General features: G+C 41.1%; 1 protein-coding gene across 2 annotated transcripts in view; it reads left to right on the forward strand.

The window, feature by feature from the left end:
- Positions 1 to 27,394, forward strand: part of negr1 (neuronal growth regulator 1) — a 128,802-nt gene that overhangs the window by 52,400 nt on the left and 49,008 nt on the right. For both annotated transcript variants that reach the window (XM_035648039.2, XM_035648040.2), the window contains exons 3-4: positions 7,214 to 7,339; positions 19,889 to 20,020. In XM_035648039.2, coding sequence (XP_035503932.1) covers positions 7,214 to 7,339; positions 19,889 to 20,020 — 258 coding nt within the window. The remainder of the gene's footprint in view (positions 1 to 7,213; positions 7,340 to 19,888; positions 20,021 to 27,394) is intronic.

Here is a 27,394-nt window from a genome sequence, read left to right on the forward strand (position 1 = left end):
ATTCCTGAGAAGTGCATGAAATTGGTAACAAGCTCTCCGTAATCGGTCTTTCTGCGTCGTTAACCTCACTGGCAGTTAGTCATCACATGTATCAGTTGTGACAGTTGCCAGACAGTTATTTTTGCACCATTAGGTCATGAACGGAATATTATCATTAACCAGTGCTTAATTAGAATTTGAACAAAAACTGTATTCACAGTTTCCATTAGATTTCTGCAAAGAGCAAAGCTTGTTTGCAGCATGTTTAACACTGACATTTAATTTAATTTTTTGATTGTGTATCAGCCAGATCAAACTCAACATTGGCCAATATACTAACAGAATACAAGTGGGGCTAATACATACAGTAGTAAAGTACTTGAAAAAAAAAAACCTCACTTTCAAATTTGATGCTGTTTTTTTGCCAGTATACAAAGTTTTCAGCAAATAAACAAGAACTTGGTCACAGTGAAAACTGTTTCACTATGTTACCCTGGCGACATCTGTACTTTCCAAAGACATTTTGGACGCTTGAGGTAAATTTGTCCAACATTCTTCTCTTTTGTCCAAGGCTATCATCACCCCACCAGTATGTTGTTGTTGCAACAGTATAGGGCCCGTTTCTGCTTCCATCGGACACAGGAATGCTGCCTTGAAGCGAAAAGGAGAGAAAAAAAGTGGGCCACTGAAATGAATCGAGAGGAGAATATCACTGCAGGGTCACAGCTGAAGTAATGGAAATAGATTGTACAGTAAAGATGTATGCCAGGTGCATTTACAGTGAAACAGGGAGGTGGAGGTGCTCATTGCGAAAATAACAACTAGGTCACACCTACACAAAAAAGCCACGCCAGAGGAGTCCCATGTTCAAGGCAACAATTTACAATTTACAATCTGTGATCTGCTGCAATAGGACCTTTGCAGCTGCCGACATACTGTATATCATTACACTGTACTGTGCCCACACAATCATTGGACCCTGAGGCGATTCCTGCAGTACATTAATAGGCTAAATCACTGGATTCATCATATGTAATGATACCATTACGGAATAATGTTCATCAGCTAATGTGCACGGGCTGGGTTTCTATTTGTGTCTTTAGAAGGTTCAGTGTCCGCTCCAACTGTTCACATCTCCATTTATTTCTTTAAACCCAACATCTTAGCCACGAGGAGAACTTGAAATATAAAGACATGCCAAAAAAACAGAGGAGCAATAAAGCCTGATGAGGTTTTATGTCTCGGCTCTGTCATTCCACCACTTAGCCCATCTCCCCCGTATTGCTGCTGGGCTCAAATATACTGTATGGAAAGAAAAAGAAAACATCTTTGAACAATTTTATTGCTTTTTATTATTGGCGTATGGTTGTGCGTGTGTTTTTCTGGTAAAATGATTGAGAGTGAAATGCTTATTGTTTTAAGGGAGTCAGAAGGTGATATTGAAGGAATATCTCATGAGCATGGACTCATGCACACATAAACTGTATAGGGACAAACACACACCGTGCTGCCAGTGTTCCCGGGGCACATTTGATATCCGAAAGGTCATGGTTTTTCTCTGTTAATGCATGTGTTTTCAAAGTATTTTGGAACAGGATATTATGAAGTCAACTTGCTCGGCCTATTGGCCATTAAATACTAGTGCGACTGACAAAAGTCACCATTGTTTGATGTAGAGAAAAGTCAAATTGGATGGCCAAGATTTTTCCAGCCGTTAAAGTTATGTGTTTTTGTCTGGAGAAAGCTGAGAAAAGAACTTGCAAAAATTGACAAATTTCTCTACTTAGATGAACTTTTTTTTTCCCGAAGTTGAGCACTTCAAATTATGACAATGCAAATGGCGGTAATCCCTTTGAGTAGCATAATCTCTCCCTGTTTATGTTTAGTTTCCGTGTCTGACACCTAATTAACTGAGTGGAAGTTGGTTCTTTGCCTCCTGCAGTGAGGACAGGGGGTAGAAAGCCTTTAGGAATATGTGCAAACTGTCTCATTACTGAGGTTTATATTACACCCAACACACACAGATATATTTTACAGGTATATTATAATCCATCAGTATCAATATCATCTCTAACAGCCTGCGGTCTGGAAAATGCTTTGGAGTTGGTCATTTTAAAAATGCAATTGATACTCAAACAACATCCTGTGTTTTTATTACCACCTTTTCCAGCAAACCTGAAAAGTAACACTCAAATCTGCCCCGATCCAATTTGCAGTGCTGCAAGTCGTTGGTAAGAGACAAGCTGTCCTCAGATCAGGAAGCATCTGCAATTTAATAGGAGCATCACATCATGTTGTGTTTGGACAGGATGAGGATGATGATGATGATGATGATGATGATGATGATGATGGACGAATGAAGGATTTGAATTACAAAAAAAATGGAGAAGAGGTAGCTCTCTTTTTCTCCCTCCCTCCCTCCCTCCCTTCCTCTCAGCTCTCCCTGACTCCTCTACCTCCGCAGCGCCTGTCCTGCCGTTCATTACAAGTGGCCAGGCTTCCCCTCTATGCTCTAATTGGAAAGCTGGATAGAAGTAGGTTTGGCCTGTAACAGGGTCCTGCAATTTGGGAGCACAAGTCATCGCGGAGAGGGCCTGTCAGAATTCATCCAAGAGCGCAGTCGAGTGCCTCCCTCTGTGCGGCTCCAGGAGAAAACCCCCTCTGCATTCTACCAGCACTGCTGTAAGCGTTTCCGTAATTCAAGGTGACGTCATTAGCGGCTCATTTATTCACCCGAGGTGTCTTGCCGGGAGGGAGACGACACCGCCCAGATCAGCTGAGGCAGCTCACTCCCGGCAACTCGCGCAGGGACGGAGAAGGGGAAATTAGAGAGGCATGGGCAAACATGACAATCATAGCACTGTAAATGTATGAGCACGTAAAGAGAAACAACAAGTGGTGTGTGTGCAGGTACAGGGGGGGGGGCTGCGATGCTCTGTTGCCTAAGTGACAGTGTCTAACCCTGACTTGAGAACAGTACACTGTCTGTCGGTGGCGTATTAACGGGTACACCAGTCCGGCACAACGCTCCATCTAACATGAAAGGTTCCACGTCTATATATACGCTGTCAGCATGAGATTTTTTAACCAAGCTGTCGGACTAATTGCCTCGTTGGATTTGGGTCTGTGTAATATTGCATAAATGTGTCAGTCTAACAGCATGTTGTTACTGCAATGAGCCTTTAGTTCCTGTCCAGCATTAACCCCGTCATACAATCCAATAAATTAAAAATAATAATAATAATAAAATAAAAAATTGCACCTGAGGAAACCCACCAGCCTTAACTCAGGGTTGGTAAGGTCAAGGTATTTACTTTATTGCCCTCAGAGGTGTGGGACTAATATTTCCAGAATGTCCTTAATCTGCCACTGACGTTCACATACAGTATATTACCGTATCATTTTAGCTCCAATAAAACCTGGTGCTTTTTTCGTTTTTGTTTATCTATTTCAGTTTGTGTGGACAAAATGCAGAAAGTTTTCACCAGGGCCAGTGTGACCAAAGGTTGAATGCTGTTATTTTGTTTGTGATGATTTGTTATTTTTCTTTTCTTTTTTTGCACATTCACATGTCTGCATCAAATATTACAATGCTATCCATACCCCCACTCACATATACACATAATAAAACATCGGTGCTATGAACTATTTTAATTCAGTCGGGAATTAGGGGTGAGAAGTTCCAACACTGAGAAGTAGACATAAACTCAACACTTTTGCAGTAATGTATCTTCTCATAGGACAGTATAGAATTTCAAATAGGTTTAAGTCTATTTGCTAAATGTAAATCCCCTTCAGCATTCAATATCAAGTGTCCCTCCTATGGTCTCTCAGCATCTTGCATCTGCACTGCAACCTAGCAACCAGACTCCTACTTGTATAAAATCTTGCTTAGGATACTTTATATATATTTATTTAATTTATTTTAATTGGGAAGAGCAGATGGCGGAATCATATTTTTGTTCATGCCATAGCTGCGTTCGATGTCTGGTTAGTATAAGTATGCTTTTTCACATTATTTTGGACCAGTCACTGTCGTGAGTTGGTTCCTCTCTCACTTTAATTCCTGACATATCTTCTTTTTTTTTCTCTGAAACTTAACATTTTCCAGACGGTCTTTTTCGAGCTCATCATTTGCGACAGCAGTAATTCATGGCTGTTGAACAGATTTGTGTTTTTTTCTAGTTCATAGTCAGACTCGCCATTGGGAACACTGGGACAGACTGTGGAGGGTCCCTGCGTGTGGAACAATGCACAATGAAAAAAGGCAAAAAGGAAAACCCAGTAGTTTCCGGCCTCGTGAGACCCTTTATTGTCCCAGTCTGTAGGCCTGTAGTCCAGGGTGTGCATGGCAGCAGGCTACATAGAAAATGCTTAAAAACAAATTTTCACCCATCATGAATTTATGTACTCTGTAGCAGCAGACCATGTTACACCTTCCTTCAGGACCTCCCGCAGACAGGATCAAAAACACTAATTAGCCTGGCAACATAAGGCAACAAATAACCCATGATGCCACACTCTGTAAACAATTGTAGATACAGTGCAATGGTATTCTCTCCATTCAGAAAGAGCATCTGTTGTAATGAATTAAACATTATGGTCTAGTCCTGAAATATATACAAATATATTTTTTTAAATGATGTTAAAGTTAAACAGGGCAGATAGTGCTGCACACAGCCCTACTGAGAAGCAACGGCGTCCAATTCAATGTGATTCTATGTGATAGAAATTTTTCTTATGAAAAGTGTAAAAGAAAAAATTCAGGTCATTATGAAAGTGTGGCGGGGCAAATGAAACGGTGGCGGACCGCCACAATCTAGGAAGAAGGTCCAAAATTATTATATATATATCTTTAATTTTAAGTTTTATACTGATCGGGAAAATTCTAAATGTCCAAAATACCACAGATAATTACTAATAAAGCACTAAAGTGCCAAAGGGTCTACCATGCACATGTCGAGTAGCCATGAAACAAAAGCATAGGTTATTGTGTGGTGAATACATTGCTGTTCTTCACAGACATCCCAGTTCCATTGATAAAAAATAGTCTCCGTATAGTCTCTAAAGTTTGACCACATTGGATGTATTGATCTTTTATTCTTGCTCCAAGACTCAGTTGTAAATCCTCGGTGTTATGCGGCAAAGCAACTGAGCCACACAGTAGCTCTGTGCTGAAGAAAACTGAAGACACTTCATGTGAACCTTTGAAAACCTCTCAGTCCCTGCCAAGGAGAGATAGGATCAGCCGACTACCCCCAACATTTTCAATTTTGTGCTATCAGACACCGAGGAGATGTGTCAACAGTTGGGTCCTACAGCAAGTAAACAGGAGTCTGACAAGCAATAACCTAGATTCAACATCACCTCCGGTCCTCCCTCAGTGAAGGTCCACCACTTTCATCTCATTTAGATCCAGATCTGTTTATCAAAAAGAATGGCTGTGCCCCCAGAAAACAGAAATTCCGAGTTGCCTCGAGTGTTTTTCGTGGGCGCTCCCTCACATCGTACTGTGCCAGCGTGATGCTCGGTCAATATAAACTGCGGTGGTACCAGTGTCAATCATTTCCTTTTTTTTTTTTTTGAGGGATCCTTTTACAGTAATGTTACATTCTCCTGTATTTGACTGAAGGCTATTTGCTTTGCAATGAATGCTTATGAGAGTATCCAGGTAACACCATAGCAGGGATTATGGCCTTAATGTTGATTTTTATAATAGCACTGGTGACCATGCGATTATCAGTACAGTAACAATTGTTTCTTATTTATTTCTCTCTACATGATTATGAAAATATGGGGGTTAGACATGAGCAATTATTTAAATGTAATTATTGAGTGTAAAACATATGGTAGATGTTGTAGTTATTCTGGCAGCATGTTTGCAGCGACATCCTCTGTATTGTTGGTCACAGCAAGTGAACGTGGCTGCGGCTGAACTGGAGCGCACACACGATAACAAGAGAGACCACGTGACTCCGCAAAAAGTCTTTGGGTGGGGTCTTAAGTGAAACTCTGGAAATTGTTGAATCGACTTTTCTTTTGTTCTTTTTTTTTTTCCAAAGCCAGGCATCACGAGGGATCAAAGGGTTAGAATAGTCGGAAGCCCCAGACGACTGAGAAGCCATTACTGTACAGCACAGTCCACTGCAGAAAAGCTCCCTCAGAGATTCAAATCTTACCGATTAATATGGTGTCTTCTTATAAGCCTGTACGTGTGTCTGTGTGTTTTCAGCAGCCCAAGCACCGGAGGTTTTAACATCAAAGCACCAAGAGGATTTGAGTGCCCAGAAACTTGCCAATTATGATACTAAGTGATGTCCAGCAGGGACTGTCGATGAGCTGCCCTCAAAAGAAAAATTTAAGAAAAACATTTCTTCTCCTTTTTAGTTTTTTTAGTTTTTTTAAAGTGCTTTTTGGGGGAATTCCTTGGATTTGTGTAACATAGCTTCCAGTGGACCTAAAGTGGAGTCTGAATCAGAGCCCACATCTCAATATACGTCTGGTTTGTTCTTGTGAATAGCAGTTTGTGAAAGAGCTAGGCCAACTGGTGCTGTTGTGGGTGATTCTAACCCACTGTGCCAAGGTCTGTTGAGTACATTTGACATAGTTGTGGTCAACAGCTTAATCACGACTCATGATTTTTTTTTTTTTTTTACTGTAAGCAGGGATGTATACCAAACAATACTCCAGGATTTCATTTTTGCATTTAGGGATTTCCAGTTCATTAAAGAGCTGTTTACTAGAGAGCTCTTAAATTGGGGTTGTGTGTTTGCCTTCGTTAGTTGGGAGAAATCTGTACTTGTATGATAAACAGATTTCAGTGTAGTAAAGAAGCTCCCTCTGTGTGCACAGTTACGTTCAAGTACATATCCATTAGCTCTAGCGACAGGCAGGTTGGCTGGTCTTCCGGAGGACAACAGACCTTGTTTGCCGTGCGATTCAGAAGAGATTGAAGATGAAGTTCATTTCATGTTTTATTGCTCATTTAATGGTGATTTAAGTGCGAGTCTTTTTAGTGAAATGTCCTTCATGTCTGATGAGATTTCCTGGATGAGTGATTTTATTTGTGGAGCCGAGGACTGGGTGAAGTTGTTTGTTTGGAGTATTGTGTAAGAAGGCTGTGTCCAAGTCTGACACCTTTCACCATCTCACTAACTAACTACTACTACTGGTGGATGAACTTTGAAATGTTAATCTTGTTTCCGTATTGTTTATCCTCATTTCCCCTCTCTAGTTCCTCCCAAGATATACGACATTTCCTCCGACATCACGGTAAACGAGGGCAGCAATGTGTCGCTCATCTGTACAGCCAGTGGGAAACCGGAGCCAACCATTTCCTGGCGACACATAACCCCATCAGGTGAGTTCACTGAAACCTCTAAAATGCTTATGCTAATGAACGGGTGGATGGATAAATAGATTGACAGCCATATGGACGGATGAATAGGCAGAGGAAATGAGGGGGCAGGGAGGGGATCAAAAGGTAGTAGAATGAGTCGGAGAGAGAACTGTTGGTTATGTTGGAGACACAGGGATGGAAGGGGGGAAGGGATGCGGCGAGAGATGGTTGTGGATGGATAAATCCAGTGGTGGCGGCGGAATGGAGTTTGGATGGATGTAATAATATATTCAAGTGCACATCAGAGTATTATGGAGGGAGTGAGACCTGAGTGAATGGTGAGTGAGGTCATGCAATGACATGGTCATCTTGCTCTGTGCATTTAAAGGCTAATCCATTGTTTCTCCGTGTTATCAGTTATAAGTATAGGGACAGTTTGTACCCACTGGCTTTAAGTCCCTCCTCAGCAGCTAGGAGATACAATGGTGAGATAAGGGAAGTACTTGTTTCCATGGCTGAATATCACGTATGCCCTAATCACCCTCAGCTCGACTTTGGGTTTATCTGAACCAAGGTTTACAATTAAATAATTAGACAAAACGAATATACCTGTATTTGTGCCAGTATCTGCTTGTGAGATAGTAATAAGCTGCTACTATTGGCCACACACCTCTTGACCATATCAATACACTTAACCCAGAGTTCGGGTTTGTCCAGAGACTGGCCAGTCCCACGTTAAAAGACCGGTCATCTGTCTGCAACTAAATCAGACATGTTGGCGAGTATTGACAATTTCTCGAATAAAGAGTGCAGCCATCTCGCCAATTTGCTTAGGCATCATTTATCGTTGATTATTAAAGAATTTCTTTACTGTTTTAATTATAATGTCTGTAGATTCTGCTCGTTTTGGCACACATACACCATTAAGTGCTTTAAATCCGGATTCCCCTTCCTTTGAAAACTCATTCCTAAACGTTTGACTGTTGCTGCAAAACTCCCACCCAGCCACTTCTTGTCCTCCCTCATTTTCATATTAATGGATTAGAGCATTCTGTGCTTATCTGATAGCTGTGAGGATGACTGCATTTATCTTAGGGTTGTCAAATCCCCCCTCTCTGGCGCGCTTGCCCTGATTGCGTTGGGGGAGTTTTCAGAAGATGATCAAAAGGGCCATCCGCAGAGTCCAAATGGCAGTCACTCATTCTACTTTGAAGTGTCCACACTTTGAAGTGTGCCAGGAAAGAAATGATATGCTGGTCAAATGAAAGGACCCGGGACTAAATGTAATCACAGACTGTCTCCCGGTACATCAGAGGAGAAGCCATTTGAATTTGGGATATTTGAGTCGGCCATTGTAGTGCGGGTGATTTGTCCAAAGGACGTGGTACAACTGAAAGGTTGTAATAGGCTAATTATGTATTGATGGAATTCCATTAAATGTGTTGGATATGCAGAACGGTCGGCTCCCACCAGTGCACAGGCAACCTGGACATGCAGTCACAGCATATGGAAATATTTATCTCAGAAGAGAGGCCGACCGATTTTACGGTTGGCTGATACAAATTGGTCAATACAAGCCTTTATCAGACATATCGTTATCTGCATTCAAGTTAGCTGATATGCATCGATATGAAAACTTTGATTTTACAGAATGAACAGTGCAGAAGAGATGGCATTTATGTTAACAAAAACAATACATTTTCTGTTTTGTGTCTCCTGCCAACTAAAATGCCCGGAGATTGTTAGTCCAACCAAGACGAGTTTGTTTTTCTCATTTGGCAGTCATTAACTGGAGAGAAAAAAAAATTGCAATTTGACAACACACGTGCTATAAAGAAGTGCAAATATGAAATTCTGCTAAATTGAGCACAATGAAAATCCCCAGAGTTTCCTGATGGAACTGATGACCATCTTTTTTCTTAATTTGCTTGTGTTTTATTTGTTTATTCTAGACAGTGTTTTGTGCTCTGAAAGTGAGAGAAATGCTTTTCTTCCTTCGTGTTTTGTTTGCTTGTATTTTCTTGAATTGCAACGCATGAATCTCTCCTGTCCACTTTACAGTAAATCAGTCTGTAAAATGCAATAATTAAAACAATTTAATAAAGAATTATTTGGATTTACCAAACAATCTGAACGAAACAGGAAAACAAATGTTCAACTTGCATAATTTATTATCATGTATTTTTTATACAGAATTAAACAATATTTTCAATTTGCTAAACCTCGTGTTTTGTGAACTAAAATTAATCATTTTCCATTCAACACTTTTAGCAGTGAGATTTTGTCCATATGTTGGCGTAATCACTTTCATTGATCACTGAGGCCAAGCAGGTGAAAAGGCTGCGAAGTGACAAACCTGGCTGCATGGCAGGTTTTCATTCGCTCGCCTTACTCTTGTCAACACTCAGCCATTTTGTGGTGGGGGTGGGGATTTTTTGCACTGTAGATAGTTCTGCTACGGCAGTCAGTGAAGTTTGACAGAATGATAAATTGCCCTGAATGACTGTCAAGTTCCTATTCCCACTCTGACTGTTTTGTGTTTGCATTTTTTTCCCTTTCCTTCCTGCCAACCAGCGTACTGCCAGCTTATATATAAACTCTGTCTATCCAGTGAAGTGTGGCCACGAGCTGTTTATTGAGGCGATAATTCGACTCAGTATGTGCGAATATGTAAAGTCAACGCATATTCTTCAATTAGAGAGATGGGAAAGTGAAGATTTGATTATTAACACACAGATTATTTTTGTTGGCAAGAGAAGAGATGGTGCCAGATTGCAGAATGTCTATGGCTCATTGTGCTTAAAGAATCTGCTAACTGGTAACAGTTTAATTTGTCATATAAAAATATCTGGTTGATTGCGAAGTTCTCCGGAGTTTGGGGGTGATTGCTGCATGATATCGTCGCCTATCAGCTGGTGAAATCTGGATATGCAAAGTGACTGTTTCATGCTCTCCCCCCCTGTTATCAAACGCAGTGCCCTTGAGCAAGGATTCTACCCCCGACTGTTCCCGTACCGCGGCACAGTCACCAGTTGAAAACAACTGATGGGAAACTGCGTGGTTTGCGTGCATCAATGCAACGGCTCTGACCCCCCCAGCTTCTCAGCCAGGCTTTTGATGTCATTAAAATGTCCTGAATTAACTTTTTAAAATAAATTGCTACATTTTAAATGAGAAACGCCATTACACAAAGTACTTTGGTGACACTCCCAGAAGCCACTCTGTCATTATTAATATTGACATGTCTACTTACTTAACTCCTAAAGCGTAAAATAGCTCTGGTGACTCGCCGGCCTTTCAGGTTATTGCCTATGTACTATTCTTTCCTCAAAACTCTCTCGTAGGTCATAGGGACGCGGGGTGAAGCAGCCTCTATAACATAGTCTCTTTCAGTTTGGTTTGGTTGAAAGGGCGGCTGCATGGCTGCATGGCTGGATGGCTGGGCAAAATTGCTTCGATAAGCTTTTTTCCGTTGAGATTTGAATCCATGGGATAGAAGTGTGACCTTTAAAAAAGGCTGACTAGAATACCAGAGTAGATATTTGATTGTTTCCTGTGATGGCACTCATCAGCGGGGACACATTTGTCTCTCTCTTTACAAGCAGCTACTGTACATTTATCAACTGCATACTGTATGTTTTTCTTTTGCCTTTTCATTGAAGTGTCTATCTTCTCTAAAACACACCCCGAGGAAACAGGCAGCAGCGTCCTCTGCACTAACATCTCACTACAAATAAGTGTACTGTACTGTAGCGTATTCAAAGCTGCATCCAGCGGAACTCGCTTGAACTGAAAGTGGCAACGGCAACTGCAGCTGCATAAGTACAGTAGCTCAGTCAGTTTCTTTGTGAACAGTGCAATGAATTATTCAAACCTGACTTCATATCACTGCTACAAGCCTCGAGCTGTTCCTACCACGTTGCACTGCATTTTGGCAGCTCTTTAGGAGATGCTAAGCAAGTTCGTTGGCGGTCTCTTCAGCAGGGATCTCTCATTCAGCGCTGGGTTTTTCTATTTACACGACACACGAGTACGCTTTTCACACGATGGGAGGTGAAAGATATAGAGTAAAGGGCGTTTTATCCATTTCAAATTCCAGATATCAAGCCGCAGGAGTCGTGTCTAACGCGGCCCCCGTTTGGCTGTTGGGTTGAGAATTGCGAGCTGAGGAGGTGCTCAATGGGCACGTGCTTTATTGGAGTGTCTGAAACATGATGAATAGTGGACCTTTTTTAACATCTAATGTGATATCGAGTTACTGCCACACCACATTTGGTTAATGGCAATCGGCAGCCATAGATGATTTCTTTCCAGGCAGTGACTTTTTTTTATTTTTTAAACGCTTTAACACCCATCCCTCTTCTGGAGGAGCTTCTTCAAAAGTCAAATAATTAATCCGGACATAAAATGTCCACAGGGTTTGAGGGCTGCAGCTAGCTCTTTATCTTCACAGTTTTATTTTGGCTGATGTTAGTGCGACCTTCCTGACAATGTGTAACATTCCAGTCTGACTTTCTTTTTTTATCCTCGTCTCTCTCTTTCTTACTTTGTAGCTATGGAATATACACGTATGTGTTTTTGTTTCATTTTTGTTGCACCTCATCTTATCTCAAAAAGCAAATCATTTTGATTACCTAAAGAAAATGGAATACGTTTAAATACTAAACAATCTAATTCTTTTTTTTCTTCTTTTTCCTGTTCTTATATTCACATTCTGCAGTGTCTTTCATGTGTTCAAGTATTCCTGCGTTGGCCAAGCTCGACAGATTGATTCGATTCCTCACACTGTGGCGGCCAAGTCAGTTAATTAAACATTAAGCACAGTCGAGCTGAGCTGTATGATGGAGTCAACTCTTTGTTCAGTTGTTGCGAGTAAAAAGTATTTCGTATATTCAACTTAAATCCTCTGAGATTGAGGGATTCATCTCCCACCACCTACGTGATGTACTTCTTACTAACCACATCGTTATATTCCACACGCTCAACTGCCTTATCAAATGTATAATACGTTTTTTTCTGGAAACAAAAAAATATGATTCAAAAATTTGGCATGTTTTTACTGTAACAACAGAATTGCTTCATGTATTAACCCCTAATACACTAAACAGATAAAATGTGCCAATCACATACATGGATTTCCCTTAGTCAAACTTAGCTAATTATTTTTGCCCTATGAAATGTCCTACTATCAGTCTTGTTGAAGCATTTTTTTTTCTCACCATAGTCCCATGAAGCGCTTAACCCTGCTACGTCCAGCACCTGAACTCGTGTTTCCCTGCATTTTGCTTAATACGTCAGCACAGACAGTAACAGTGAGGTAATACCACGGGTCACAGAGGTGGCAGCACATGCAATCAGACACGACTCGAGGCTCCTTTGGCCCACTTCCACTCTCTGGATTTTCACAGCCCCAGATTGACAGCGAGGGAGCAGAGTAGGTGTTATGTATCAAGGCAGACTAACACCCTGTTTCTCAGACAGGCCCCTGCACACGGTGAGATTTTACCCCCTCGCTCTGGCCCACACCTTGAGTTGGGGCCAGGAGGCAGCAGTGCACAATGTGGCAGCGTGGGTTGTTCTCCATTTTCAGGAGTTAAAAGGATAAATTGATGTAGAAAATGCTGCTCTATGCTATAATGGATTCTTCTATGATGCCTGCCCTATCTGTGTATTGCAGCCCTGAAGGAAGTGTACTCACAGCTCCCCTACACAATTGCGGGAAATTGCTTACTGCAACGGCACTTAGCCAGCATTGGCACTGAATGTGAAATTAACCTTGCTATGATTTCTTTAATTTGCTTGGAGTGACATCTCCCTCAGGTGAGAAGGGCCTCTGTCAGTTTCTCAACTATTTATCAGCATGCACTCTCACACACATACACACACGGTTCTACATTACTCACAACTTCAGCACATGTTATTTTCTCCTAGAAGACATTCATACCTAATTCTCTGTGTTTCCTCATGTTCAGGGTGCATATTGTGATGTCAGTTTATGTTGACTGTAATGTCAAGGTTTAGCACTCGATATATAATATTCTCCAAAGTATAAATCAAGGATGCAATGCAATTCTTGTTTAATGGCCTCTTTGACCTTTGCAGAGCCCTCTTCCTGCCTAATCGATAGGAATACCATTTGCAGCCTGGGCAGGATGATGCAACTAGATCCTGCCTGAAAAAAAAATAAATGTCTTCCATTTATCAAGAAGGACTTTAGACTAATTAGATTTCCCCCCCCCCCCCCATTGTTTCAGAAGGATCTGTATTAATATATGTGTTCAATTGTAAGACCACAAAAAAATATTTATAAATATATTCATATTTAGATGAAGATGATATAAGAAAAAAATATCTTAACTGATAAATGTATAAACTAAAATGAAATTTACAAATAAAATACATGGTGGCTCAGTAATTTAAATTACTGTACTGTCTTAGTTACAAGCAAAAATAATATTACCCTTAATAATATAGGTCAGAATTCATTCTACCGCCACATTTCATATCAAATCATCATGTCCTCAAATTTGGACCATCTTTTGGGCGAGGTATGAAAATTAATTTTGCAGCAGATATTAAGCCTCAATGACATTTCTTTATCACAAGGGTTTGATAACTTCATTTTAGGAAGCTAGTCATTGACATATATAAATATATACATATAAAGTATCGTCATTGCCCTCCAAAAATCCATATCAGTCGGGCTATAGGTTGAAAAAGTCATGTTACATTCAGTATGTTACATGTACAAATGTGTTGATTCTGTGGTTATTAGTAAAGTTAAAACCATAGTGCGCGTGTGTGTGTTTGCGTGTGTATGTATAAATTCTTGACTAATCTTGGTGGCTTGATTAATGTCTGACCATCTCAGAAATGCCATTAGAAGCTTTTTTAATTTTTTAAATTTTTTATGCTGAATCATCAGCACATGGCTCCATAATTAGGGCCCGAGTGCCGGCCGGCAGGAGGCCTCTTGTTTACATCGCATCCGTGGGCACCTGCAGAACGGAACATTTAGCTCCCTCGGTTAAATTAGAAGCCTGCATGCCACCTGTGGATGTCATTAAAGGCTACTGTCGAACGTGTGAGTCACTATTACTCACACCAGTTCCTCAATTGTGCCAATTACTTTGAGCCTGGGATTTAAAGGGAAACTGAGAACAGGCAGACATTTGGACAAAAAAAACAACATTGACAATGGCTGTGATCTTTTTTTGGAAATGCCAATTTTAATGATGTGGTACTGTTCACGCAGGGTTATTGGCTCCACTTACTGGGACTCATCAAGCCTTTCAGGAATCTGTGCAGATCAACCCAACATGTCTGTGTGTGTACGAGAAATGCTTTCCCCCTTATTAGTGTATCTTAGCATGTTGTATTGTTTCCTCAATGCCAGTTTCCATAATTAAGACAGCGACAGCTTAATTGCCATGGTGTTAAACTGGATTACACTTAAATACACGCTGACGCGATGCGTCATTCCTGCTCTGAATGAATCCCAGTTGTTCTCTTCGGCAGAGTCTCTGGTTCATGTTGTGTCTGTTCCTCATTGTTCAGTGATGTGGAGCTCACGTTGTCTGTTAGGAGCATAGAGTGTATATAGACATGGACGTAGTCACTGGGTCCGAAAATGAAGCCAGTGCACAAGTGCCTAAAGTCTGTTTTATATGGAATCACAAGCAGAGGGGGCGACTCCACTGGATGCAAAAAGAAGTCGGTTTCTATAGAAGTCTATGACAAAATGACTCACTTGATTTATAACGTCAGTAAACATTTTCCAGATGAGTTTAGGGTCTTAATCGCTATAGTTTCAAGTCTTCTTCAACACAGCATGATGTTCATATTGTAAATCATGGTCCCATTTAGAGTTAAACTAGATCATAGAGCATTGAATGCATCGGGGTGTGTGATTGACATGGTTGCAGTTGTGCTGTTGGTGGAGCGCGCAGTGGGCGGTTGGATTTCTATCATATTAAAGTGTCTTGTGTGAAACTAACACATTAATATCTTCATCCCTTATTTTGGTATTCAGTTAACTAAAAGCAAAGTATGTTATACATCCTACAAAACAAGAATAGATGGTAGCATTGATAAGAATTATTATCATATATTGTATATATATATATATATATTTCTAGCCTTTGTAACTGCGATCTCAGGACATTTATATACAAGAACGAAATGCTCAGTTAATCTGAATAAACAAAATGATGAAAATAATTACCTAGTGCTTTACTCCAAATAGGATTCTGAATTAACTGCATTCAAATTGTAAAACTGTATTAAAAAAAAGAAAAAGAAAAATCTAAAACGGCTCAAAAGGCTCACCATCTGATAAGCTACTCTCCGCATGAGAGGCGTTTGTAGAGTTCTGTAAGTGCATCGCCAACTGAAGCCAGGAAAATTATCCTTTGCACTTGCATTTACCATTGGGAGTCGTCTGGGCAGGTGGAGACACCACCCCAATTTCAGGTCAAACCGAGTACAAAAGTAGAGTCTTAGAAATAATGTTGAAAAGCCTTTCTCCAGTCTCAGTCTGTGGCTCCTCCACTACCACGCGACCATCTTCCAGGAAGATGAATCTAACAGTATTATTTTTCAACGCATGTTTCATTTCTTATATAACATTTCTTATTTTATGAACAATGATTGCTCTACATGCCCTACACCACCTTCCTCCCTCGGCGGCAAATACGGGATTGGTTGATTTTCTTTTCCAAGTGGTGACAAAGTTCCTGTGATTTTCTGCGGCAACCACGACATTTGAACCAGCCATTTGGTAAATGGTATTGGAAGCATCAAGCATACTTGGCCTCATGGGTCAGTGCTTTTGATTTCATTGCCCCGGTAAAAGACACAAGTGCACACAGTGGATTTCCACATACTGGGTATCATTATTCCACATTACAATGAAATACAATGTAGCTGTGCATTAAGGCCAGTGTACAGGTCAACCATGCCACCGCGGGGCACTGAGACATAAAGACTATTGAAAGTCTGGAGGTTTTTTTTTCTTGTTTTACAAAAAATTATTCTTCATGAAAGGCAGACAAGAACAAACATTTGTATGTGCTGTGATTTCTAGCATTGATCACAAGCCGGACACTCTGTTCAGTAGTGTAAACCCACCAATGGTCTACTGAACTCCCAGACTCACTGACATCCGTGTCCAAAAGAGAACGGGAAAGATATTTGCTTTGTGTTTGGTACGAACGCACCTTTAGAGGTATCAGTAAATGTGACACCGTTGGCATCTGTTATGACCAAACATTTCTCGATTTAGAAACTGCAAACTGCAAACTGCAAACTGCAAGCCAAACATTTTGGACGTATCTAGTAATAATAATAATAATAATAATAATAGTGAATCTTAGGAGCAAACCACTACCTCTCTCTGTAACATCCATGTGACGACGAGGATTTTTGATACATTGCAGAGGCGCCTGATGTTGAAATTAGGTTTATTAAACAGATAAATAAATGATGGTGGATGAAACAACTTCATTAAAAAGTGCTGTTACTATGTGCTATACTTTTCGGGTTTTCCATTTCCTTTAGTGTGTGAAATAGCTTGAAAAAAAGATTGTGAAAAATATTTATTCATTACCTAGGTTGGAATTTTAATAAAAACAATAATACAGGCTGCGAAACTGAGAGGAAAAGGTCGTCACATTGAGAATGTCTGCTCACGCTCCTGTCCACTCATATTTATTCACACGACCGCCCTATGGCATGAGATGGAAATGCTTCATAGGCTACGGTAACTTACAGCACATGAGGGCTTGCGTCCCTTCTGGGTCATATTCATACTCTTCTTCTTTTACTTCCCATTCAATCTTTTAAGTTTGTGCAGGGCACTTCACGTTAAATATTGCTCCACGTCCAGAACGTCCAGTGTACCCTATGATAAAGGAGATATGAAAGGAAGCATTGAAGCACCTTTCCTAAGCCTTTAAAGAATTCGTACAGCTCTTATCATGAAATACTCCTAAGTCATTTCACTCAATTAAGAACCTCCATATCTGAAAAGAGACGCTGCAGTAATGTTATTTATCATACAAATAATGTATATTTTTAATGTTACAGCATGTAAACCTATCTTGATAGACCTTCAAATTAAAATCATGACTCTGTAAATGGCACTTAAACAGACATTTTGTTCCACGGTGCTACTCACTATTACCCAAATAAATTTGCTTCCCTCAAACACAAATGGCAATGAGATGACATTGTTTTTTTTTTAACCATATTCTTTTCTAAGCAGTGTTGTTGTGAGACAGACAGCAGGCTGGTAAGATAAACACACTCCTCTTTTCCCCCCAAAAAAAATTGCTTTTTGTAGAATCCATTTCCACAGTTTTAAGGAATATGTGAAGTCTTTTTTAAAGTAGAGCTAGTGACTTTGGTAGCCCTTGCCGAGCCGCGGATAAACTTGTTCAGTGAAACAGATATGTGATTCCACTGCATCTGTTATAACTACAGCATGGGACTGAGGTTATAGGTGTCAGCAGGGCGGCTGCACAGGAAATCACCTGGACTTGGAAGTTAAATCGAGAAACGCTTGCCACATCAACCACACTGTCGAAGTTTAATTCAAACCTGCAGAGATTCCCATTCCCAATGTGGCAGATATTAGGTCAAGCCAATTTTCCCATGATATTATTCACAAAAGTGTTGCTTAGTCTTGTACATATACACATTTCGTAGTCATTGATACATTTGTATCTAGTCATTTTATGTTTGTCATCATCAAACTTGTATTTGACCACGATACTGGCACATTCTGTAGATAAATTGACTGAACCCAATAGAACTGCCTCTTCACTGGTGCAATGCGCAGCCATGTGTCGTGCACCGTCACAAAAATAGAGCCCTTTGTCTTATGTCTCCATCCCTGAGCACTCTTGGCATATTAATGGGTCTGTTTTTGAGACACATCCAGTGCTTGTTTGTTTTTTTTTTCTGTTTTTTTTCAAATGTGTTCTTTCCTATGCTGTTGTTTGTTTAGCCACTAATACCTTTGCCAAGACTCTTGGACTTCATTGTTGCCACCACAACAGTGTGAGAGGAGACGGGGAAGCTCATTATCGACAGTGCCTTGAGCTTCAAGTGTTTTTGACATCGCAGTTGACAGATAAAAAGGTGCCAGCGTGGCAGAATAAGGAAGTGACATTATCTAAGAATTCATCTCCCTTTCAGGTTCAGCTTGGCGGCAGAGAATGGGAGCATTACCGCTCCTGAAGCATGGATTCTCTTGATTTGGGCTCCTCTTTTTGAGATATGCCTAGTCAGTGTCGGGTCTTCATGGTTTTCTGAAGAATGCGTTGAGTTCAGTTTTGTTGTTATTATTGTTCACTCTGTTTGTCCCCTCCGCTTCCCAGATCAGTTCACACACATTTTATCCCAAACCACCAATACCACCCTGAAAAATGGATTCCCCACTGAGCAGCACTGGGTTGGAACAAATGCGGATCCTGGCAGAGGACAATCTCTCCACATATACAGTACATGCTGCAAGCCTGTAACCATTTATCACAAAAGCATTTCAACACATCAATTATGAGATACAGATGTGTAGTAAGTCATTACCAACTTACCATGGCCCACCCATTGTTTTGTGAGCTGCCCGTTTAGCATTTTGGCCATTGCCATCTTGTTTTGATTTATCTGGTAGTATATTTATTTTCAAAACCAGAAGTAACCATATTTGGAGGGAGGAGGGGTGGGCCTGACTGAGAGCTCTTCCACTGCACGTCCACCATCACCTCCAGCCTTCACCCATTGGACAGTACTAGCTGTCAATCATGCTGTTTCCACGCTCCGATGCATACCGTGATTTATCGTTTACTTTATTTTAAATTGGACCTACTTTACAAAATGGACACCATGTTGTATTGAAGAAGACTTGAAACTAGAGATTGAGACCACAAACTTCTCAGGAAAATGTTCACTGACTTTATAATTCAAGTTACAAGTAGAGTCGTTTTCTCATACACTTACCAGACTTCTTTCTGCAACCAGTGGAGTCGCCATCTGCTGGTCATTCCAGAGAATACACGTTTGTGAGGATCTGTGCTCCCCTCCAACTTTTTTTAAGCCGCTCTACACCCCTGCCAATGTGCCAGTCATGGGGCTGTGCCGCTCCTGCCTTTGGCACCGTTGGCTAACTGTAAAGCACTGACATGTGCATTGAGCCCTCAAATGTGTCTGTCTTTCAGGAAGTAGCTCTAGTTGTGAGGTGTGGACTTGAGCAAATGATGAGTGGATGACTGGAAATGCACCATTATTTTATTTCCTGCCGTCAAGTCTGTCTGAGTGGATCGATGCACCGCTATTTTAAGTTGCAAGGAAGGTAATCGGGGGTTCAGTAGAATACCTAATAGGATTGCATCTTCTACTCAGACTTAAACTTAAAAGCTATTTACAACAAATGAGGGGGTTCCACTCACTAACCGTAGGTTACAGAAAGCCCGGCGCTATATATATCTGCTGAGTGTGTGCGTTGTGTGCTGTGTTTGTATTCTTTGTAGACACGGTGTAAGTACTCTGTCTCCCTTTTTCTATTTCCAGCCAAGAAGCATGAGAGTGGCGAATATCTTAACATCACGGGCATCACAAGGGACCAGGCTGGAGACTACGAATGCAGCGCTTTAAATGACATCGCCTCTCCTGACACCAAAACAGTAAAAGTCACAGTCAACTGTAAGTATATCTCTGTTTTCCTACTTGCTTCCTTTATCTTTTTTTCCTACCGTGGCCTTGCTGGCACATGAGCGACATCGGGGCTGCCTTCAGTGATACGACTGTCATGTCCCCGACTGCGCGCTTCAAGAAAGTGTTACCTTTTAGAAGTTTGAAAAAGTGGAAAGCCGGATCTCGAAGTTTCTGAATATTCAATGTGAGAATTCCCTTTTTGTCTGTCCATATAGGTGATTAATTCACACTAAGGAAAGGTCTGACTGTTCTAAGCACTATTCCATTATGCAGGTAATGAGTCTTTCAAAAAGTGCGAGGAGACAGTAATGAGGAGCCAGGGCATTAATGAATGATACTGGGCTTTAGCTGGCGTGGTCACATGGAAATCGCCACCCGTGAGTATGAGCGGGAACGTGTGCTGGACAGTTATTGCCGTTCTCTCTCTTTTGAAAAGTGCTCCTTTACTTCACTGTTATTCATGGGGGATCTGCATTGATGCCCTGTGCTAAATCTCGCTTTTGGCCAAGCTCATCAGGCAGTCAGCTACAGCAGGCTTCTTCTGGCCCAGTTGCTGAGTCATATCCTCAAAGCTAATTGTGCAAGTTTCTCAATTCAACTTTTAGGAAATTGAATATTTTATTTTTTTTTACTATTTTTTGACAATTTAATCCCCCCCACCACAATAACTTTGAGTCCAAAAATATGTGTACTTATCTCTACCTCTCTGTGTTGAGGCAGCTCTCGTTCTGGCTTCGTTATAAAACCAAGTCTTGTGGCCATTATGTGTGTGTAATGCCTGTGCTCTAATGAGCCGGGCCTGAGTGAAGTTTCAGAGGCCAGTTATTTATAACTCGACTGAGACACGGGCTCAAGGATGAAAAGTACTTTGACAACTGCCAGTGTCTTACTGTTACAAAAAAACAAAGGACATTTTCACAATTATTGATAAGCCATGTCGCAGTCAGATGCCACGTTTTAAAGTGAGACAGCAGCACTATGTGGGTTTGCCATGAAGTGTATTGATTAGGAAAACTTCCCTCCGCTGTCAGACAAAGTCACCGCAGCTTGAGCACCGCAGCTTGAGCACCGCAGCTTGAGCACCGCAGCTTGAGCACCGCAGCTTGAGCACCGCAGCGAGTGGGAGAACGCTGTAGTTGGTCAAGCGTTGAGGTGATATTTGCCTGCTGCCCACACTTATCTGATGCTGCCAGAGCTGGAGAGCTCTCATTGACCAGTTACTCATTCTTTATTATGGATCTGTATCGTACATGAAGAGAATCGTCCGTGTATCTTTTGTAGACTCCATTAATTAATGATGTCTAATGGTTTTTTTAAATCGTTTTTTTTTAAACTGTTTATAATTTCTGTTTATTGTGATATTTTGCATAATCCTCTAGTTGTGTAATATGAACATGTCTCTAAAACAAAACTCTGCCTTCTGTACTGAAAAATTGAGGTTGTGTATTGCACCCAGCCACAGACCTTTCTTCGAAATGCTATGGATTAAAATATGTAAAACCACGTCAAACAGTTTGTTGGACACTGTTATCAAAAGAAGTAGCTGGATACCAAGTGTATATGTTAAAACGAGACTTGTTCACTGAAAACCATCATCTCCAAATTATTTTCAGGAACACAGCATGATACAATTTCTTTTTAAGATAATGTGCTTTATTTATGTTTTCATGAACCTAAGAGTTAGGTAAAAAAATATCAGCATCATTAAGGTATTATGTTATTTTTAAACGTATGTGATTGCAAATGGTGTAATCGGACAGCGTTGATGTGGACATGAAACCTCTCTTGCAGCAGTTCTTCTGACACATATGCCGTGTCTCTTTGGAAGGTCTTTATTCAAATCTGTCTGCAGTAATTAGTTCAGCCAAGGTGACGGGACACCCTGTGTCTGCACAAGGCATTAATCTTTGCGCTCCCCCCTCTCAAGTTATAGTATTTCATAATTCTTGACGTCCTGTTTGAGCTTACGCCACATCATCAGACTTTTCTGGCCTCATAAGCACCTCACACGTGAAAGGTGCTGTATTTTATTGCGGCTGTTTGGCGTTCATAGTGCTATGCGACAGTAAGACCTGCATAAACAACACACGTTGCAGACATTAACGCAGCAAAATGCAACTTTGGTTGTCAACATCTTGAAATGGCAGCAAGGTGCCAAGAAAATAAGTTCAGTTCATTTCTCACTAATTCAAAGTTTCAAAAACCAACCAAGCAATCAATCAATCAAAGGGACAAAATAATCCACAATGACAACGAGACGGCCTCTAACCTGAACCAAGGATATCTGTAGACACAGCGTTTGAACACGCCTGAGCTGGATAGTTAGACAGTTTTGCGAGTTAATTAGATCTAGTCATCTAGCTACAGATGCAATAGTAAGGAATCAATTATTCACGACTTCAAAATAGAAGGTGGGACAGAGCCCATGGTGGCAGCGAACAGTAATAAGACTTGAGGCACATCAGCTTCGACGGGTCTTGAGGTGCGACTTCTGATCCCGGTCCTGCTGTGGACCACTGGCTGAGCTTAAAGCAGGGGGCAGCGGGACTGCGGATATCTATGTAAATGGACTGAGCAGACCTTCTTTATTGACATTTAGAACTAAGAATTATTGAGCCATTGAAGCAGAAATAGTTAAAACCTTTTGTAAATAGTGTAGATTCAGCTGAATTAAATAATTTTGCTTTGTAAAGCCACATTATTTGACATGTTTTCGTTGCGCTACTTAAATTCTTGATGTGCCACTAGATTTTTTAACTTAGACATGTCCTTGAGTAAAAAACTAAGCATCAAGCCCTGAAGGGGCATTTTATCTGAAATTATCAATATTAATAATAATCTGTGATATATTCACACCCCTGAAAATCTCATACCGTTGCAGCCCTAATCAGTTTCAGCTCTCAAAACATTTGCGAATGTGTTGGTATTTTATTTATTTTTTTTCATTAAAAGCTGCCTCCTCACTCCTCCAGCACGGTGACTGGTGACACATGCTCATTTACAAAGATAAGGGGCCTGAATAAATGAATTACAGTTGTCCTTTGGAGCGGCTGATATGGCCACAGCAGGCAGGGCCCGAGCCAGCTGGTGGCCACCCTCCGCTGCCTCCTCTCCGCCCTGGCACTCCCTCTCTGACGGAGAGGAGAGAGGCATTTGCACCATGTCCCAATCTACTGCATCATTCATGCTCCACTGTCACACATCAGGCCGTATTCACCCGGCGCCTCGGAGCGCGGGGTATTGATGAGTTTTTCGGTGTGCCAAATTCGGAATTAAGATAAAGACGTTAGCTGCCATTGAAACTGAAACAACAAAGGATAATTACACGGTTAGAGGAGAAAAGTGTACTTTATTTAAAAACGTTAAACTCGATGGACACATGCTGATGCAGCTGTTTAACAAAATCACAATCTAAACTGTTTAAACGTTCTTCAGATTCCGCAGCTGTCAGTTTTACTTTAACATTCTTAAGTGAACTCATTTTATAATATCATGCAGTATTATGACACCACTTCTCTGCACTGTAAGTCTCATTTTTCACACAGGTTCCATTGGAATTTCCCATTCAATGATTAAGGAGGCCATTGTCTTGTGCTCTCAGAGCATCCTTCCCCTTAATAGCAGTTCAATTAAATTAAGTCAAAAACATCAATCAGTCATGTCCGCACCATTTCCCCTCTATCATTCTAATGAGGCGGCATCGGAGTGAGTGACACTGACATTTCATGGGTTAACAGTCTAATTGAATACATGTCCAAACAGTTCGTCTCTGCTTTCAAAACAATTCCTTTAGAAGCGAAGAGTATAGTTGACCTCTGGGCTAATTGCAGATTAGGGGCACTAATTAAAATAAGCAAACCGGAGTAATGGAAACAAAATTAAGCTCCAACATGTTTGGAGTTTTAATAACAGTAGGCCTTCCATAACACTGAGCCTGCCATTTGGCTTTCTATGATATGAGGAGGTATTGTCATTGTGCAGCTATTTCCAAGTGTTAAGTCCAGTACATTTAACCTCTGCTTGATTGCTTCGGAGGGGCTCAAAAGACTACCTTAATCACACAGCATTAATTAAATTATTGGCTTGTGCCTCTTGTTTTCATCCGCCTGGTGATGAATGAACGGCGACTGGATTCTTTTATCAGCCCAACCTGAATGGTGGCAGTCACGGAGCAGGTTGGGCTGGGATCAGATTGGCTCAAAAAGCCCTGCTTGTTGAAAGGATATTTCAGCGGTGATTTTTCTTACCTGATGAAATTTGATCTCTGACCTACTTTTCCCAAATCTACATATTCATCTTCACTGCAGGTGGGCGCAGCTATTGGCTGAAATTCTCGCCGCACAGTGAGAGTCAAAGGCATAAATATCACATCTCGGTGGCTGAGTCGATGGAAACCACCGTGGAAAACCTCCACCGGAGATAAAAAGCCAGTGATTTGATTATTTAATGAAGCCACCTTGTCGTAGAGTGAAAGCGTCCAATACTAACTTCATACTCGTGAAACAATAACAAAAATAAGTTTCTTGTTCAAGCTGTTAAATCAAAGGTGCTGACCTTCCCTCTCCCTCCAGAGAGAGAGAGCCGTCTTCCCTTCACTCCCCATTCGATGAGTGACACTACAGACTTTGAACACCACCAGGCTGCAGGATGGGGTCCGGCAGTTTGCCCAAACTTCAGTGGCACGTGGAAAGAGCACAGGCGACCAACTGTCTTGCCGCGCCGCATTTTATTTGCTCGTCACCGTTTCGTATGCTTCGACTCAAGCTGTCTGATGCCGCGCCAGATGTTCTGATCGTCTCTCTCTGTCCATGCGATAATCACAAAGCTGCCACGAGTCAATTTTCAGTTAATAAATGTGCCAAAGTAGCAAATCAGTTGATGCTGGTAGATGTTAGTAGCACAGCTGTTTGAATTATTGATGTGGAGAAGAGAAGGGAGGCCCCTGGTTTTGGGGAATATTTTTTGTCTTTGATTTTTTTTGATGCAAAGACCTTATTTTATTTATTAGTTATGCCACATTTCTGGGAAAGTTAGAGCAGATTACTCCCCTTAGTGCCCTACAATAGCTGGACACACATCTGAATTATAATTGGGTTCCTCTAACGCAGGAGATGGGACTTTTCTCTTTCTTTTTTATCGCGTCCCCTCTGATGTCGGCTCAGGTTTGAACCAGCTCAGTCGTTTCTCTCTTCAACATCACTTGTTTTTTTTCTTCCGAGCCATGGTTTCACTTGCTTTGCGGAGTGAAGCTGTGCACTTTGTGCTTCCGAGTTTGCCAGCCATTTGTACGCCCCCTTCATCCTCCAGTACCCCGCGGCTGTGGATTCTGCTCAGACACTCGCCACGGCTGTGTTCATAAAAAGAAGAGTCGCTGCGTACAGTAATTGGCTAACAAAAGAGTGATCTTTTTTAAATTATTATTAATCATGAGCGTGAATGCATAGAACCGCTGTGAGAAATTGTATTGATAGATTTTTGAGCATAATTGAAATGCGGGGACATACTGGGAATACTTTGAAATTCTTTACATCACCTTGTCTTTTGTTTGCTCCGACCCTTCCTTTTCCGGTAAAGCCCCGGTCATCCGGGCCTGTTTGGAATTCAGGCCCTGCCCTGGTAGATACACCCACAACATGCTCCTCTGACTCCCCTGACAGAGTTGTTCAGGGGAGTCAACCATCTCAGATAAATATGAGTCAAAACTTGTTTACTCGTGGTCTGCGGACACATCTTCATGACCAACCAAAATTACAATGTCAAGGAATGACACCAAAGTAAACAGCATTTAGCGGCGTGTGGGCATGTTTACACAGTATTTATATATATTTTTTCCCTAATGAAGAATAATTATACACTGTGACATTTGCAGAGGTGTGCAGAGCATTTACATTTGATGAAATGCACGTCCTGCATACAGTACTGTGTGTGTGTGTGTGTGTGTGTGTGTGTGTGTGTGTGTGTGTGTGTGTGTGTGTGTGTGTGTGTGTGTGTGTGTGTGTGTGTGTGTGTGTGTGTGTGTGTGTGTGTGTGTGTGTCCGTGTGTGTGTCCGTGTGTGTGTCCGTGTGTGTGTCCTCTGCCTTGGTGCAGTGGTGGGTAACTCTGTTGGATCAAAGGTAGAATGAATGCTCATTCCACAGTTCAATGAAATCTGTTGTCGGTATAGTATCTCAACATCAGACACAAAGTCCCGGCTGAGCATTCAACGAGAGTTTGCGGTGTCCATTGAAATACTGTGGCTTACAATTCAAAAGAGAAGGCTTCCTAGAATTGGATTCTGATCCAGTCCTAAGTAGAGTTAAAGCCAGTACCCTCAAGCTGTTTGGATGTAAATCCATCTCTCTATATCTCTCCAAAGCTCTCGTCTTGATTGCTATTTGGATTCCTTGCTGCATGCAGGGCATGAATAAATGAGCGGAATCTTGATCTTCTGCAGAATAAATGTTCTTGATAGAACCACTTCAGGACAGATTGACACACAGCGACTTTTCATCTATTTGCGTGGTCTGCAATTTAATAAATTTGCATATTTCAAATGCCTACAACCGGACTAACTTTTTTGTTGGCTGTGTCTTACGGGACTCTCTATGCATTAAGTAAATTTCCATGTGTTTTGCTTGTAGAGTGGTCCTCGTCAGAGCACCCCACAATCGCACATATGTATTTAGTCATATAAAAGTAGGCGTGTGTACCTTGAATCATTCAGTGTATAGCGCAGACAATGGATTGAATCCCTGCCGCTGTCAACCCACACAATCCTGTACGCTAAGCTGGTTATTTATACGCTTTGCATTGTATGAAAAGAAGGAACACAATGTTCCCTAGCTGTTCTGAATAGAAATCTTAATGAATTAATAAATCTTGGCAACAAAACCATTCCTGACTGACAAAAAAAGAAAGAAAAAAAACAGGACAACCAAGCCCACAGATGGCAGCGAGGAACAATGTCTCTGTGTGTAAGCTGATAAGTCATGCACTGATGAGTCCATTTCTTAATTGCAATGAAAACTCATTTTCAAATCTGGCTGAAGAGGTAGGGTTATTAATTGATCTTTTAATTAAAATGCCTGCGTTCTGTGGGTTCTCTTGGCAAACAATGGTTTGTAGCTAAATAAATCATATTCAATCTTGAAGCACACCAATTAATCATTAATAGTCACATCGGGACCGCTTAAGGCAAGCAACTCAGTGAACACTAAGGTGCGATGCTTTCCAAACAAACTCTGCCCATTAATATTCGCGAGGTCAAACATTTCATTCATCATATACATACTTGAACCGTCGTTTTTATTTTGATGACAGCCTCTACATGATGCAAATGTAAAAGGAGTCAACCCACAACTGGTCATTTGTCAACCCGGCGG

Source organism: Scophthalmus maximus, chromosome 13 (assembly GCF_022379125.1).
Source record: "Scophthalmus maximus strain ysfricsl-2021 chromosome 13, ASM2237912v1, whole genome shotgun sequence".
NCBI classification, from domain to species: domain Eukaryota; kingdom Metazoa; phylum Chordata; class Actinopteri; order Pleuronectiformes; family Scophthalmidae; genus Scophthalmus; species Scophthalmus maximus.